The sequence below is a fragment of the Molossus molossus genome, unplaced genomic scaffold (genome assembly GCF_014108415.1).
Source record: "Molossus molossus isolate mMolMol1 unplaced genomic scaffold, mMolMol1.p scaffold_m16_p_9, whole genome shotgun sequence".
NCBI classification, from domain to species: Eukaryota; Metazoa; Chordata; class Mammalia; order Chiroptera; family Molossidae; genus Molossus; species Molossus molossus.
Genome location: NW_023425403.1, coordinates 93,003,894 through 93,018,755, shown reverse-complemented (window position 1 = coordinate 93,018,755; position 14,862 = coordinate 93,003,894). Strand labels below are relative to the sequence as shown.

At 36.4% G+C, this 14,862-nt stretch overlaps 1 protein-coding gene across 11 annotated transcripts in view; it reads right to left on the bottom strand.

The window, feature by feature from the left end:
- Nucleotides 1-14,862, bottom strand: part of RB1 (RB transcriptional corepressor 1) — a 191,783-nt gene that overhangs the window by 1,712 nt on the left and 175,209 nt on the right. For 9 of the 11 annotated variants that reach the window (XM_036249863.1, XM_036249859.1, XM_036249861.1 and 6 more), the window contains 3 exons: nucleotides 13,823-13,965; nucleotides 12,777-12,826; nucleotides 9,531-9,620 (listed from right to left, as the gene is read on the bottom strand). In XM_036249863.1, coding sequence (XP_036105756.1) covers nucleotides 9,547-9,620; nucleotides 12,777-12,826; nucleotides 13,823-13,965 — 267 coding nt within the window. In that variant the 3' untranslated portion in view covers nucleotides 9,531-9,546. Of the gene's footprint in view, nucleotides 1-6,390; nucleotides 6,410-7,782; nucleotides 9,621-12,776; nucleotides 12,827-13,822; nucleotides 13,966-14,862 lie in introns of those variants that run through there. The other 2 variants (XM_036249860.1, XM_036249858.1) reach the window with 2 other exon arrangements.

Below are 14,862 nucleotides of genomic sequence, written 5' to 3'. Positions count from 1 at the left end.
AAAAAAAAAAAAAGGAAAAAGTATACCTTACTGTTATTTTTAATTCAGTCTTTGCCAAAGCATAAAAACATAAACCATTCTGATTTTCTCTCTCTGAATTCTGTTAAAATCACATTTTTCTATTCAGAAAATAAATGTTGGTCTGTGAATAAATTTAACATCCATATTAAACTATCATTATCATATATGTCAATACCAATAGTCCCAAAATAATGACACAAAGGATTTATAAGAATAGATCACTACCCCAGCTTCATATTAAAAGCACCTGTTTTTAACCCCATTCAGACATTATATAGTGTTACCATACTATATTTCCATTTAAGAAACTATACTTGTGATAGAAGTTTACAATTTCTAGAGGCAAGGTTTCAGATTGTTTTGTAAAATATCTACTTAAGCCAAAGGAAAATTCAACTGAATGAATCCTTAGCAATGCTGAGTACACTGTCTGACCCAAAAAATGAGGAACAGAAATATGTTTCTACAGGCAAGTGTCTATGAAACCATGCAGATGACAACAGAACTAGCATGTAGGACTCCACGCCACCCCCCAACATTGCACCAGAAAACTGTAATGGAAAATAACTGAGTAAATGAATTTGAACTTGTTCTGTTTATCATAAAGAACTTTAATTACTGGAACACTAAATTAATTATCGGAAGTAATCAATTTTCATCATGTACATTAAAAAAATTTAGTGTCATAAAGACTGCTTGATTTTGCCTGACCTAAGAGACTACATTTAATGTAAGATCTCCATCCAACATAAATACGTACAGTCCACTGACGTGTGCTTGCTGGTTTTCCTGCTCTAACCTCTTTATTTGCCTTTCTTTCATCAGGAACAAATTATCCACCCTGTTTTTGAGAAATCATAGTTCTTTTTCTTTTATTAAATTCCCACCTGAGGATATGTTCGATTGACTTCTAGAGAGAGGGAAGGGGAGAGAGGAAGGGATTGGGGGAGAGAGAGGCAAATATCCATGTATGAGAGAAACACCAATCAGTTGCCTCTCACACATGCCCCCACCAGGGATAGAACCCACAACCCAGGTATGTGCCCTGATTTGGAATGGAACCGACAGCCTTTCTGTGCACAGGACAACACTCCAATCAATTGAGCCACACTGGCCAGGGAGAGAAATTGTATTTCTTAAACTCAAGAGAATCTCTTATCTAATACCATGGATACCAGATGTGTTTCATATTTTTTTTGGAGCTTAATGATGATATAGTACATATACCACATAATACATAATACCTGAGCAGGGCCTAGGTTAGATCCCCCAAATCAATAAGTTAATATTTTTGTAGTAAGATAAGAATATTTCCACTAACTGGGATAAAGGTTCTAAATAGCTCCATGCCAGTTTAGATATGTTTTTGATGCCATACAAGTTGGCACCAAACAGACAGGAGAACCTCCTTGTTTTTTTAAAGCCTTCAGAATTGCATATAAAGGATTGTGGGCTTGAAATCTACATAAAGGCCTGGCCGGTGTGGCTTAGTGGTTGAGCGTCAACCCATGCACCAAGAGGTCGCTGGTTCGACTCCCAGTCAGGGTGCATGCCCAGGCTGTGGGCCAGCTCCCCAGCGGGGCATGCAGGAGGCAGCCAATCAATGTTCTCTCTCATCGATGTTTCTGTCTGTCTCTCTCCCTCTCCTTTCCTCTCTCTCTAAAATCAATAAAGAAAAAATTTTTAAAAAGAAAAGAAATATACATGAAGAATGGTTGGGAGGAAAGGCCTTTCATGTAAACTTTACACTAGATGAACAGAGACACCCGCTGCCCTACTCTTTTCTTACCACACCCCATTCTTCGGCAACCCCTACTTCTCAAGCTCACCACACACTCCCACTTCCTGGCGCTGGCTCCCCCGTGGCCTGTTCTATTCCTGCCAGTGGCCACTGTCTCGCCTCCTCAGGACTCTGCCGGAACATAACCTCAGCAAGTTTTTCTCTGACCACGCTACTTAAAAATGTATATAACTCCTTTCCCTACCAGCACTCCTTTTCCTCCCTGCTGTGTCTTTCTCCAAAGTATTCAATACAATCGAACATATAATGTATTCCACATTTATTTATTCATTTGCTGTCTTTCCCTAAAACTAGAATTAAAATATAAGTCCCACAAAGATGGGATTGTAGTTTTATTTATTCATTGTTGTATCATCACATTTACAACTATGACTGGAATATAGTAAGTACTCAGTACATGGCATTTGAAAAGAGGAAGAGACTATTATTTGCTTCTACATACTTGGATGGTCAAAGTTATCTGAACTGAGCCTTGGAAGACAGACAGAACCCTGGGGAAAGGCACCTGGACAGAAGGAACAGCAAACGTGAAAGCCTGAGCTGCAGGACAGGCTGGGCATCGTCAGAGGAAAGGTCAGTATGTTGAAGCCCAGTGAGCAAGCAGAACGGGAGGGGAGGATGAGAAGGATGGAGGGGCTACTTCACAGGCCATCATAAGGGTGTGAATTTAAGTAGGGTAGCAATGTAAACAAATTTACATTTTAAAGGGATCACTTTTGCTTTCTATGGAATTGAAAGGTACAAAGGGAAGAAGAAATGTGGACAGACCAGTTAGAAATCTTTAACAGTAGTCAGACAAGTGTTAATAGATGACTCTTAGGTTTTTGGCTCAAGTAAGTATTTAGTAAAATGGGGAAAGAGTAGGGTAGAAACAAGGTATTTTCGTTTGATTTTGGTTCATATTTTGAGAAGCTGAGAGGGGGAAGAGTAGGAATGAAGAGTTCTATTGGCTACAAGAGCTCTGACCTCTGAGAAGAGATCAGGGCTAGAGAAATAAATTTAGGAATCATCAGTATCTAAAACCCACAAAGGGGATTCCAAAATGGCAAGGGGCAGGACTGGAGTGAGGGCGAGTGTGTGAGTGGGTGAGCATGTGTGAGAGCGTGCATGGGTGTGAGTGTGGGTGGGCAGAGAAACAAAGTTACTTACAAAGGAGCTCCCATGAGACTGTCAACGGATGTCTCAGTAGAAACACTGCAGGCCAGAAGGGAGTGGCATGAAGTGTACAAAGTAATGAAAGGCAAGGGACTGAATCCAAGAATACTCTATCCAGCAAGGCTATCATTCAAAATTGAAGGTGAAATACAGAGCTTCACAGACAAAAAGAAGGCTAAAGGTGTTTACTACCACCAAACCAGCACTGCAAGAAATGCTAAAGTGACTGTTGTAAGAAAAAGAAGAATATATATATATATAGAGAGAGAGAGAGAGAGAGAGAGAGAGAGAGAGAGAGAGGGGAACACAGGCATAAAGAATTAAAGTGGCAACAAATAAATACCTATCAATAATAACCTTAAATGTAAATGGCTTAAATGCACCAATCAAAAGACAGAGGGTAGCTGAATGGTTAAGAAAATATGACCCAGCCCTGGCCGGTTTGGCTCAATGGTTAGAGCATCGGCCTGCGGTCCCGAGAGACCCAGGTTCGGTTCCCGCTAAGGGCATGTACCTTGGTTGCAGTTTGTCCCCGGCCCTGGTTGGTCGTGCGGGTGGCAGCCACTCGATGTGTCCCTTTCACATCGATGTTTCTCTCTCTCTCTCCCCCTCCCACTCTACCTGAAAAAAAAAAAGAAAAAAAAAAAAAACATGACCCATATACATGCTGTCTACAAGAGACCCACTTCAGAAAAGAGACACACAAATTGAAAGTGAAGGGATGGAAAAAAATATTCCATGCAAATGGATCTGATAAAAAGGTTGGTGTAGCAATACTCCTATCTAACAAAACAGACTTCAAAATAAAGCCATAACAAGAGACAAAGAAGGGCATTACATAATACTAAAAGCAGTCCAACAAGAGGATGTAACTTTTGTTAACATATATGCACCCAATACAGGAGCACCTAAGTACATAAAAACCCACTGACATCACTGGATAGATCTTCTAGACAGAAAATTAACAAGAAAAAGGAGACCCTAAATGACATACTAGGTCAAATGGACCTAATCGATATTTACAGAACATTTCACCCCAAAGCTGCATTCTTCTCAAGTGCACACCAGACATTCTCAAAGATAGGCCACATGTTAGGACACAAAATAAGTCTCTACAAGTTCAAGAAGAGTGAAATCATATCAAGCATCTTCTCGGATCACAATGGCATGAAACTAGAAATAAATTACAATAAAAACACTCCAAAACATTAAAACACATGGAGGCTAAATAGGATGTTATTAAACAATGACTGGGTTATCAATGAGATCAAGGAAGAAATAAAAAATTCCTGAGAAGTAATGAAAATAAACACACAATAACAGTCTATGGGACACAGTGGAAGCAGTCCTGAGCGGGACGTTCACAGCATTACAAGCCTACCTCAAGAAACAAGAAAATTTTCTAACAAACTATCTAACCCCACAACTTAAAGAATTAGAGAACAAAAAGAAAAACCCACACTAAGTAGAAGGAAGGGAATAATAAGATCAGAGCAGAAATGAATGACATAGAGACTAAAAACAATACAAAGTATCAATGAAACCAAGAGCTGGTTCTTTGAAAAGATAAACAAAATTGATCAATGTTTAGCCAGATTCACCAAGAAACAGAGAGAGAGGACCTAAGTAAATAAAATCAGAAATGAAAGAGATAAAGTAACAACTGGCACCACAGAGATACAAAAGTTTGTAAGAAAATATGAGAAATTATATGCCAAGCAATTGGATACCTTGGTGAAAAGGACAAATTCCTAGAATCACGCAGTCTTCCAAAAGTCAACCAGGAGAAGTCAGAAAACCTGAACAGGCCAATAACAACTAAGGAAATTGAAGCAATAATCAATAAACTCCCAGCAAACAAAAGCCCGGGTCTGGATGGCTTCACAGGGAAGTTTTACCAAATATTCAAAGAAGAATTAACACCTATTCTCCTCAAACTATTCCAAAAAATTCAACAGGAAGGAAGACTCTCAAGCTCTTTTTATGAGGCCAACATAATCCTAATTCCAAAACCAGATAAAGACACTACAAAGAAAGAAAACTATAGGACTATACCCATGATGAACATAGACAAACAAAATCCTCAACAAAATATTAACAAATCGGATCCAGAAAAATATTTTAAAAGTTATTGAGCATGACCAAGTGGGATTTATCAATAAATGTAATATACCACATAAACAAAATGAAAGATAAAAATCATATGATTATATCAATAGATGCTGAAAAATCATTTGACAAAATCCAGCATCCATTTTTGATAAAAACTCTCAGCAAACTGGGAATAGAAGGGATCATACTTCAACATAATAAAAGCCAGATATAAAAAATCTACAGCCAACATCATACTCAGTGGGCAAAAAAAAAGCATTTCCCTTAAGAACTGGAACAAGACAGGGATGTCCACATTCGCCACTCTTATTCAACATAATACTAGAAGTCTCAGCTACAGCAATCAGACAAGAAGAAAAATTAAAAGTCATCCAAATAGGAAAGGAGGAAATGAAACTGTCATTATTCACAGATGACCAAATATTATACATAGAAAACCCTAAAGACTCCACAAAATAAACTACTAGATTTAATAAATGAATTCGGTAAAGTAGCAGGATACAAAATCAGCTCCCAGAAACCAATGGTATTTTTATGCAACAATAATAAACACTCAGAAAGAGAAACTAAAAAAACAAAAACAAAAACCCATTTACAATTGCAACAAAAAATTAAGATACTTAGGAATAAACCAAGGACATAAAAGACCTGTTTTCAGAAAACTACAGGACATTGAAAAAAGAAATAGAGAAAGATGTAAAAAAAGTGGAAGCATATACCATTTTCATGAATTGGAAGAATCAACATCATTAAAATGTCCATACTACTCAAAGCCATCTATAGATTCAATGCAATCCTTATTAAATACCAACAGCATATTTCACAGTTCTAGAACAAATATTACAAAAGTTTATATGGAACCAAAAAAGACCCCAAATAGCCATAGCAATCTTGAAAAAGAAGAACAAAGTTGGCGGGAACACAATTCTGGATATCAGGTTATATTACAAAGCCACAGTAATCTAAACAGCCTGGTACTGGCACAAGAACAGGCATGTAGATCAATGGAACAGAACAGAGAACCCAGAAATCGACCCAAGACATTATGAACAATTAATATAGGACCAAGGAGGCAAAAGCATACAGTGGAGTCAAGACATCCTCTTCAATACATGGTGTTAGGAAAATTGGACAGGTACATGCAAAAAAAAGAAAAGAAAAAGAAACTAGACCACCAACTTACACCATAATCAAGAATAAACTCAAAATGGTTAAAAGACTTAAATGTAACTCATGAAACCATAAATATCTTAGAAGAAAATGTAGGCAGCAAAATCTGAGACATCACACGTAGCAGAATTTTCACCGATACATCGCCTCCTAGGGCAAGAGAAACAAAGGGAAAAATTAATAAATGGGACTACATCAAACTAAAAAGTTTCTGGACAGCAAAAGAAACCAGCATCAAAATGAAAAAGGAACCCACTCTTTGCGAGAACATATCTGCCAATGATACATCAAATAAGGGGTTAATATCCAAAATATATAAAGTACTTATACAGCTCAACAAAAGGAAGACAAACAATCCAATTATGCCCTGGCAGGTTTGGCTCAGTGGTTAGAGCATTGGTGCATGGACCAAAGACTTGCGGGTTTGAATCCAGTTAAGGACATGTACCTTAGTTGTGGTTTGATCCCCAGCATTGGTCAGGGTTGTGCGGGAGGCAACCAATCGATTTGTCTCCATCACATCGATGTTTCTCTCTCTCTGTCCTTCCTTCCCTTCCACTCTATCTGAAAATCAATGGAAAAATATCCCCTGGTGAGGATTAAAAAAAAATTGGTGGAGGACCTGAATAGACACACTTCTGCAAAGACGACATAAAAATAGCCAAGAGACATATGAAAAAATGCTCAACATCACTAATCATCAGAGCAATGCAAATTAAAACTATGAGGTATCACCTCACACCTGCCAGAATGGCTGCCATCAACAAATCATTAAACAAGTGTTAGCAAGGGTGTGGAGAAAAGGGGACTCTAGTACACTGCTGGGGGGAATGCAGACTGGAATAGCCACTATGGAAAACAATATGGTCTTTCCCCCCAAAATTAAAATTGAACTGCCATTTGACCCCGTGATCCCACATCTAGGAATATATCGTAAGAAGCCTGAAACACCAATCAGAAAGAGTATATGCACCCTTATGTTCATAGCAGCACTATTTACAGTAGCTGAGATCTGGAAACAGCCCAGTATGTCAGTAGATGAGTGGATAAAAACGCTGTGGTACATTTACACAATGGAGTACTATGCAGCTGTAAGAAAGAAAGATCTCTTATCCTTTGAGGTGACATGGAGGTACCTGGAGAGTATTATGCTGAGTGAAATAAGCCAGTTAGAAAAAGACAAGTACCATATGATCTCACCTATTTGTGGAATATAATGAACAAGATAAACTGACAAACAAAATAGGTCCAGAGACATGGAAGTAGGGAACAGACTGACAAATCTCAGAGGGAAGGAACTTATATGCATGTATGAATAAACAATAGAAACAGACAACAATGTGGTGATGGGGGGCAGTGGAGGGTGTCAAGGTGCAGGGGAAGGATGAACATCTGTAGTAATTTCAACAATATTGATAAAGTAAAAAATAAAAATAAAGGCTAATAACAGAGGAGGCACTAGGAGAGAGCTTAGATATATAAGAGAACATTAATGCACTTAATTCAAAGACCACATCAGACCATTGAGATTCTTAACAACTAATTTATTTTAAAATAGACAAACTGTTAATTGTAGAAAATAGTAACATGGCAATATTAAATGTACAGTTTTAACCAATACGAAAAAGCAATAAAGCAGTATCTGAAGCCTTATTTAAGAAATCTCAATACACGATCTCTGTAGTTCCTAAAATTCTGGCACTAATTCTAACAGGAGAATATTAGCAATAGGCTCAGAAATATGGTAAGCCCATGACCTAAAAGCTAACTGATGTGTATGATATTCATGCAAAAATTAATGAGGAAATGGGGTAAAGCATTCTAGTGCCTTTGTTATCAAGAAAACTGTAAAAAAAAAAAGTTTGAAACTTAATTGAGCACAAAATAAAATTTTATTTTCCAACAGACCAGATCTCTTTTTAGAAAGAGTTTAGACAAAAGCGACTTTTCTAAAAGCTAGTGGATGCTACCTTAAATACCATCTATTTTAAATAATACAATCTCTAAATAAATTAATCACACAAGATAGTTCAAATACACCTTTAGGTGCCAGGAGGGAAAGCACCTCTTTTACAATGTAACTACTGAAAATTTTGCAAAAAAAACAGAAACATTAATGCCTAACCCAAAGGCCTTTGAATATGTACTTGAAATTTTGAACTAGAAATAATGTGACTTTGAATGTGCCAGTGTTAAGACCATACTGACTTAAAAAAAAAAGATAAATAGATAATTGTCAACTCTAAAGATACATGGAAGACATGTACCATTCCAGAGAACACACACCCCTTCACAAATTTAGGAGGGCAGAATAATTGGTAGGAGGCAATTAGACAAATCTCTAAGAAAATAACATGAAGACTCCTATAGTTAACACTTTGTTTTATGGAGTAAAATTATTTTGAATCTTGATTCTTCAGGACCAGGAAACATCAGAAAGTGCACTTTGGATATAATAGATTAGGGTCCTCTACAGCAAAGCTATAGCTGAACACTTTATTTTCCAAGTACTAGATGGATACTTTATGAATTCAGTAATCTGAATGGTATAAAAAACAAGAGTATTATTAACAATCCTAATTTTAAAGCATGAGTTGAAAAAATGAATCAATAAATTCTTTGCAGTCCTGAGGCATGAAATCTGTATCAGTAGTATGACAACATTTATGTTTATAGTTTGTTTTCTGCTTCTATTTAAAAGCTAAAATTTATAAAACAAACACACAGTACATCAGATTCCATTAGTAAACTAAAATCTAACATATAAAAATTAGTAATTTGTTTTTAATTTCCAATATATGTTTTAGAAGAAGAATTCAGGATCATTTGGATGAATGGGGGCAGTCAGCCAAATTGCATTTGGAAGACAAGACACTCTTTCTAAGGGTGTTCATGTTAAATTAAAAAAATAAATATAAATTAATAAAAATAACAGCAAACATCACACATATGCCACAAGAGAAGACAAAGTACTCAGGTAGGCATGGGTGTTGGGACTCCCACTCCTAGGCATCCTTTGGAAATAGAAACATCTGCTACAACTCTTTAAATGGCAGAGTTTACACAAGATTTTCAAGCTTGTACAATAACAATTTATATTCTATTTAATTACAGCATTGCAAATGGCTTAGGAATCGTCTGCACAAATATTCAATGTGCATCCATAAAGAGCTGAAGATATGTATTAAATGTGGCCGTAAACAAAACCCAGGAGAGTTATACAGTCAGGTCTGTGAGAGACAATGAGGCCAGAGGTGAACACAGTACCCACCAAAGTCATGAAATCCTCACTTTGCTTCCCTGTTTGAGATATCCATGCTATCATTCATTTTCTGCTTTTGCATTCGTGTTCGAGTAGATGCTAGAAAAAAGATGAAGAACTGTTAATGGCACTGCTGGTGCTAAATAAGTTGACAAAGGGCGGCTATATATGTAATGCTTATGCCAAATCAATGGAGCTCAGAGCCTTACAAAAGCAGTGGTTTCCAAATTTTTATCTTATATCCCCTACAGTTAAATGTATTCCAAGCATGTACCACCAAAATATGTACGCATATATCAATATGTATGTGTGTATAAATTATAGAATACACATACTCCAAACAAACATTAAAAGTAAATGAGAATAAAAATAGAAATTCTAATGTTTTCTCATGTATCTTGAAAGTCTTACACACTTCCAGGTATGCCCAACTTTGTAGATGATGAGCTTTGAATATGGCACTTGAGCAGAGTAAAATCCTAGGCTGGCCCAGAAGGACCTCCTGAAGTGAGTGATATTCTTGACAAAACTAGCAATTCCCTTGTATTCAGAGATGCCTTGCAGGTACTGTAAAGACTATCAGCTCACAATTCATTTGATGTGGAAATGGACATTTAAAAAGTACATTATTAATTACATCATAGACAAAAACAGAACATTCGTTTTTGTTTTTTTTTAATTGAATTTATTGGGGTGACATTGGTTAATAAAGTTATATAGGTTTCAGGGGTAAAATTCTATAACACATCATCTGTATATTATATTGTGTGTTCACCACCCCAAGTCAAGGCTCCTCCCATCACCATTTATCCCCCCTTTGCCTTCTTCTATCTCAACTCACCCCCCTTTCCTCTGGTAATCACCATACTGTTGTCTGTGTCTGTGAGAGTTTTATTTTTTTGCTTAATCCCTTTACCTTTTTATCCAGCCTCTCAAACCCCTTCCTCTCTGATAGCTGTCAGACATTTCTTTTAAATTATTTTAAAATTCTGAACTTGATTTTAGTGGTGGACAGGAGCTCTTCATAAAGAAGCACAAAGAATATTTACACTTGGAAAGAAAGCAAACAGCAATTCTAAATCTCCCCCTCTGCCCTTGCACTCTGAGTATCTAACACTGCTTGATGATCTCTTTTGAATGCAAATCTTTGAGGAAAGCTGAAAAGGAGCCTAGAAAATTCCTTAACCTTACTGGTTAAAACTCCTGCAGCGTCTCCCCAATTTTCCAGCTGTACACTCTGGCAGAGGAAATTCACCATCACAGCTAAGTGTGCCATCAGGAAATGTACTGACTATAGCCACTGAACTCTTCTCTAAGAAAATATACATGTTTTTACAACTTTAGGCTTCCTTTTAAATACATATTTGTGGGCTCCATAATGTTTCACATGTTTTCAAGGCCTGATTTTGGTTATAAGCTTTATTTCTACTTTCATGTACTGGGGTGGAAAAGCCACAATTATTTAAAAGTTAAAAGAGGAGTATATTAGTCAATGTGAAATCCAAAAAATATATTTATAACCAAAAAATTTAAACTTTTGTTATATTTAATTATACTCTTCAAAATAATACACATAGAAAAATGGTATAAAAAATCAAAAGCATTCTGCCCTGGCTGGTTTGGCTCAGTAGTTAGAGCATTGGTCTGCAGACCAACGAGCCATGGGTTCGATTCTAGTCAAGGGCACGTACTTCAGTTGCGATTCATGCTTGGCCCTGGTTGGGGTCCTGCAAGAGGCAACCAGTTGATGTGTCTTTGTCATACTGGTGTTTCTTTCTCTTTCCCTCTCTCCTACTCTATCTGAAGATAAATAGAAAAATATCCTAGGGTGAGGATTAAAAAAAGAGAGAGAGAAAAAATCAAAAGCATTTTTTAAAATTCTTTATATTTCAAAGTTAGTATCTACAGAGATGTGTTGAGAGAAAGCCACCTCTTAAAAAGTCACACTTCAATTGGTATTGTTCTTACTGACATATCCTATGAGGTAGGAATGATAGTTTTAATATTTATCTCATATATGTTTGTCTTCTTTCCAGTGCCAGCTCTTTTCCCTGTTAATGGATCTGGCACCAGACTATCATAGCTTGTCTCTAAGACAACCCAGTAGCAGTGAGCACACTTTTCTGTAATGCACTTTCCATCTACTACACTTGGATTACTCCTTTCTAGTGTCAGAGTAACTTAGGATAGAATTCCATTTGCCTTAACATTCCAAATTTATGCTACTATATAATTTGGAAAATAATCGGGTGGTGCTCTTTATCAAAATTCTGATTTCCAGTAATGGAAAACTTTTGTTTTAAATTAAATATGAACACTTGCAAGCTAGGAAAGTTCAATACTAGCAGAATAGAAGATTACTATTTATTTATTTAAAAAAAATTTTTTAAATTGATTTTTAGAAAGAAAGGGAGAGGGAGAGAGAGCGAGAGAAACATCGATGACAGAAAACATCAACTGGTTGCCTCCTGCATGTCCCCCACTGGGGATCGGGCATGTGCCCTGACTGGGAATTGAACCGGCGACCTCTTGGTGCATGGGTAGACACTCAACCACTGAGTCACACCAGCCAGGCTAGAAGATTACTTTTTAAATAAGGATTATGATGTTTATATATGCTAAGTTTATAAGACCTTTCCTTATATCCAACACTCTTTAAGAATTCCCCACTATAGTTATGCTGTCCTAAAATAGTTCCTGACCACAACCATTCACGTTGAAGATGTGGTTTCATTTCTTAGTCTTTTTATGAAAAAAACTTTAGAAAGGGTCAGGATGACTTTCACTTTGCATTATACATTTAAAATACAAATGTGTGCCCTGGCCACTTTTGCTCAGTGGTTAGAGCGTTGGCCCGTGGACCAAGGAATTATACGTTCGATTCCAGTCAAGGGCACATACCTTGGTTGCGATTCGTCCCTGGCCCTGGTTGGGGTCGTGCAGGAGGCAGCCACTCTATGTGTCCCTTTCTTGTCGATGTTTCTCTCTCTCTCTTTTCCTCTCTCTCCCTCCCACTCTATCTGAACAAAAAATGGAAAAATGTCCTCAGGTGAGAATAATAATAATAATAATAATAATAAAATATAAATGTTTATGTAGGTAAATAATACAGTCTTGATTAAATTATATTTTAAATGCATGAGCATATCCACTAGCTGAGGAATTATATGTATTTATTCTTTTCTAAAGTGAAAAGTTTTTTTTTTTGCAATGTAAACAATTTTATTTACATAAGGTGAAATGATAAGTACTTACTCATTTCTGCCAGTTTCTGTTGAAATTTGGACTCCCCTGGGAGATGTTTACTGCAGATTTAAAAAATGCAAAATATTTATATGTATAGATAGATAGATAGATAGATAGATAGATAGATAGATAGGAAACTCAGATTTCCAATAACTATGGTACTTTCCATGACTTACTTTATATTTTTATTTTAGTGAGTAGCTTTTAATTTCAAAGGTTTATAAACAAACCATCTAAAATATGAATGTCACAAATTTATGATCATATATAATTTTTCAGTAGCTAATATTTTTTTTTTATTTCTCCAATTTATTTATTTATTTATTATGAATTTTTATTTATTTTTTTGTTACAGATATTTTACCTTTTTACCCCATTGGCACCCCCCACCCCACCCCCCCTCCACCCTGTCCCCGGCTTAGTTGTCCATGTCCATTGGTCATGCATACACGCATATAAGTTCTGTGGTTTTTCTCTTCCCACCCCCCCACCCCCCATCCCCTCTTCTGAGGGATGTCAGTCTGTGCCCTACTTCCATGTGTCTGGGTCTACTGTATTCCTCAGACTGTTATGTTCATTATATTCCGTATATAAGTGAGATCATGTGGTATTTGTCTTTTTCTGCTTGGCTTCTTTCACTTAGGATAATACTTTCCAGGTCCCTCCATGTCGTCTCAAAGGATAAGAGGTCTTTCTTTCTTACCGCTGCATAGTACTTCATTGTGTATATGTACCACACAGGAGCTAATATTTTTGAAAAATAAGCATTTAAAATCTAGTGTTAATCAAAAGTAACAAAGTTTTATCAATATTTTGTAAAAAATAATCAGATTTTAAAGATCTGATATTTTCAGTGAATTTCAGTAGATGGTATATGATTTATTTATCTGGTGCTTTTAACTACAGGATGTAGTCATACCTAGTATGCTGTGCAATCCTCACCATTTCCAAATGAAATCGGCATGAAAGGGATTGGTGAAAGTCAAAAGCAGAGCTGGCACTCTGCTCCAGATGACCAGCTCAGCTACTGAAAAACATTCTAAAACTGTTCCTACCTTCCATCTGCTTCATCTGATCCTTCAATATCAAAGCGTAGTTTTTTCAGTGGTTTAGGAGGGTTGCTTCCTTCTGCACTTCTTTTGAGCACACGGTCGCTGTTACACACCATCTGATTTATTTTCTGGAACTTCTCAGAAGTCTACAAATTACAGAATTCTTTATTAAATTTTTCAATGCTAGCGTTTTGTAGTTAGCAACCCTTAACTGTAGTTTGAGGTGTGTCAAAAATCAGGCAGAGGTAACATCTGCATTTTAATTTTCTGCTTTATTGGACCAAATAAGACATATGAAAACTTTCAAAATCAGAGTCACTGTGTACCCAATTAAATACCCCCTTTTAAAAAATCTTTGTCTCTTCCCATGAGGCTCTTCCTCCAAAACTCTACTACTCTGAAAGTCTTGGTTCCTCAATTTCAGAACACTCCACACACGAAACCAGGGATACCTCTTTCTTAGAAGCATATAAAGTTAAAACAGCTTTCTGGAAGCATTTTTGACAGATGTTTTGTTTTTGAGAGCATAACACAGAACATCACAAGAATTTAATGCGATGAAGTGTCAGTGAGTAATAATTTTGGAATCATTTTATGGGTATTATATGTTGACAAGTCATATAGTTTATATAGTTTAAGCCATCATTGATACAGTATTTGTTGAAATGTTGCTAATTCATAAAGATTTTTAAATTAAAAACTCAAATATTAAGATATATCTCCTAAGGGAGAAACCTGTCATAGCAATGTAAAAAATGTCTTGGTAAGAAATACCAAAGGGGGTAGGTACAATGCCTTATTTTACCCAAGTAAGAAATATGTAAAAAATTTATTTCTTATCTATTTTAGAACCAAAGTGAGGTGATTCTCTCAGGGATATGTATGAACATGTTCATTTGAACTAAAAAATGAAGCCAGACTTTCTGCTAGAAATTAAATCTAAATAGTGATGGAAGGAGACTTGATTTGGGGTGATGAACACACAATAAGCGTACAGATGATGTGTTGTAGAACTGTGCACCTGAAACCTGTATAATTTTGTT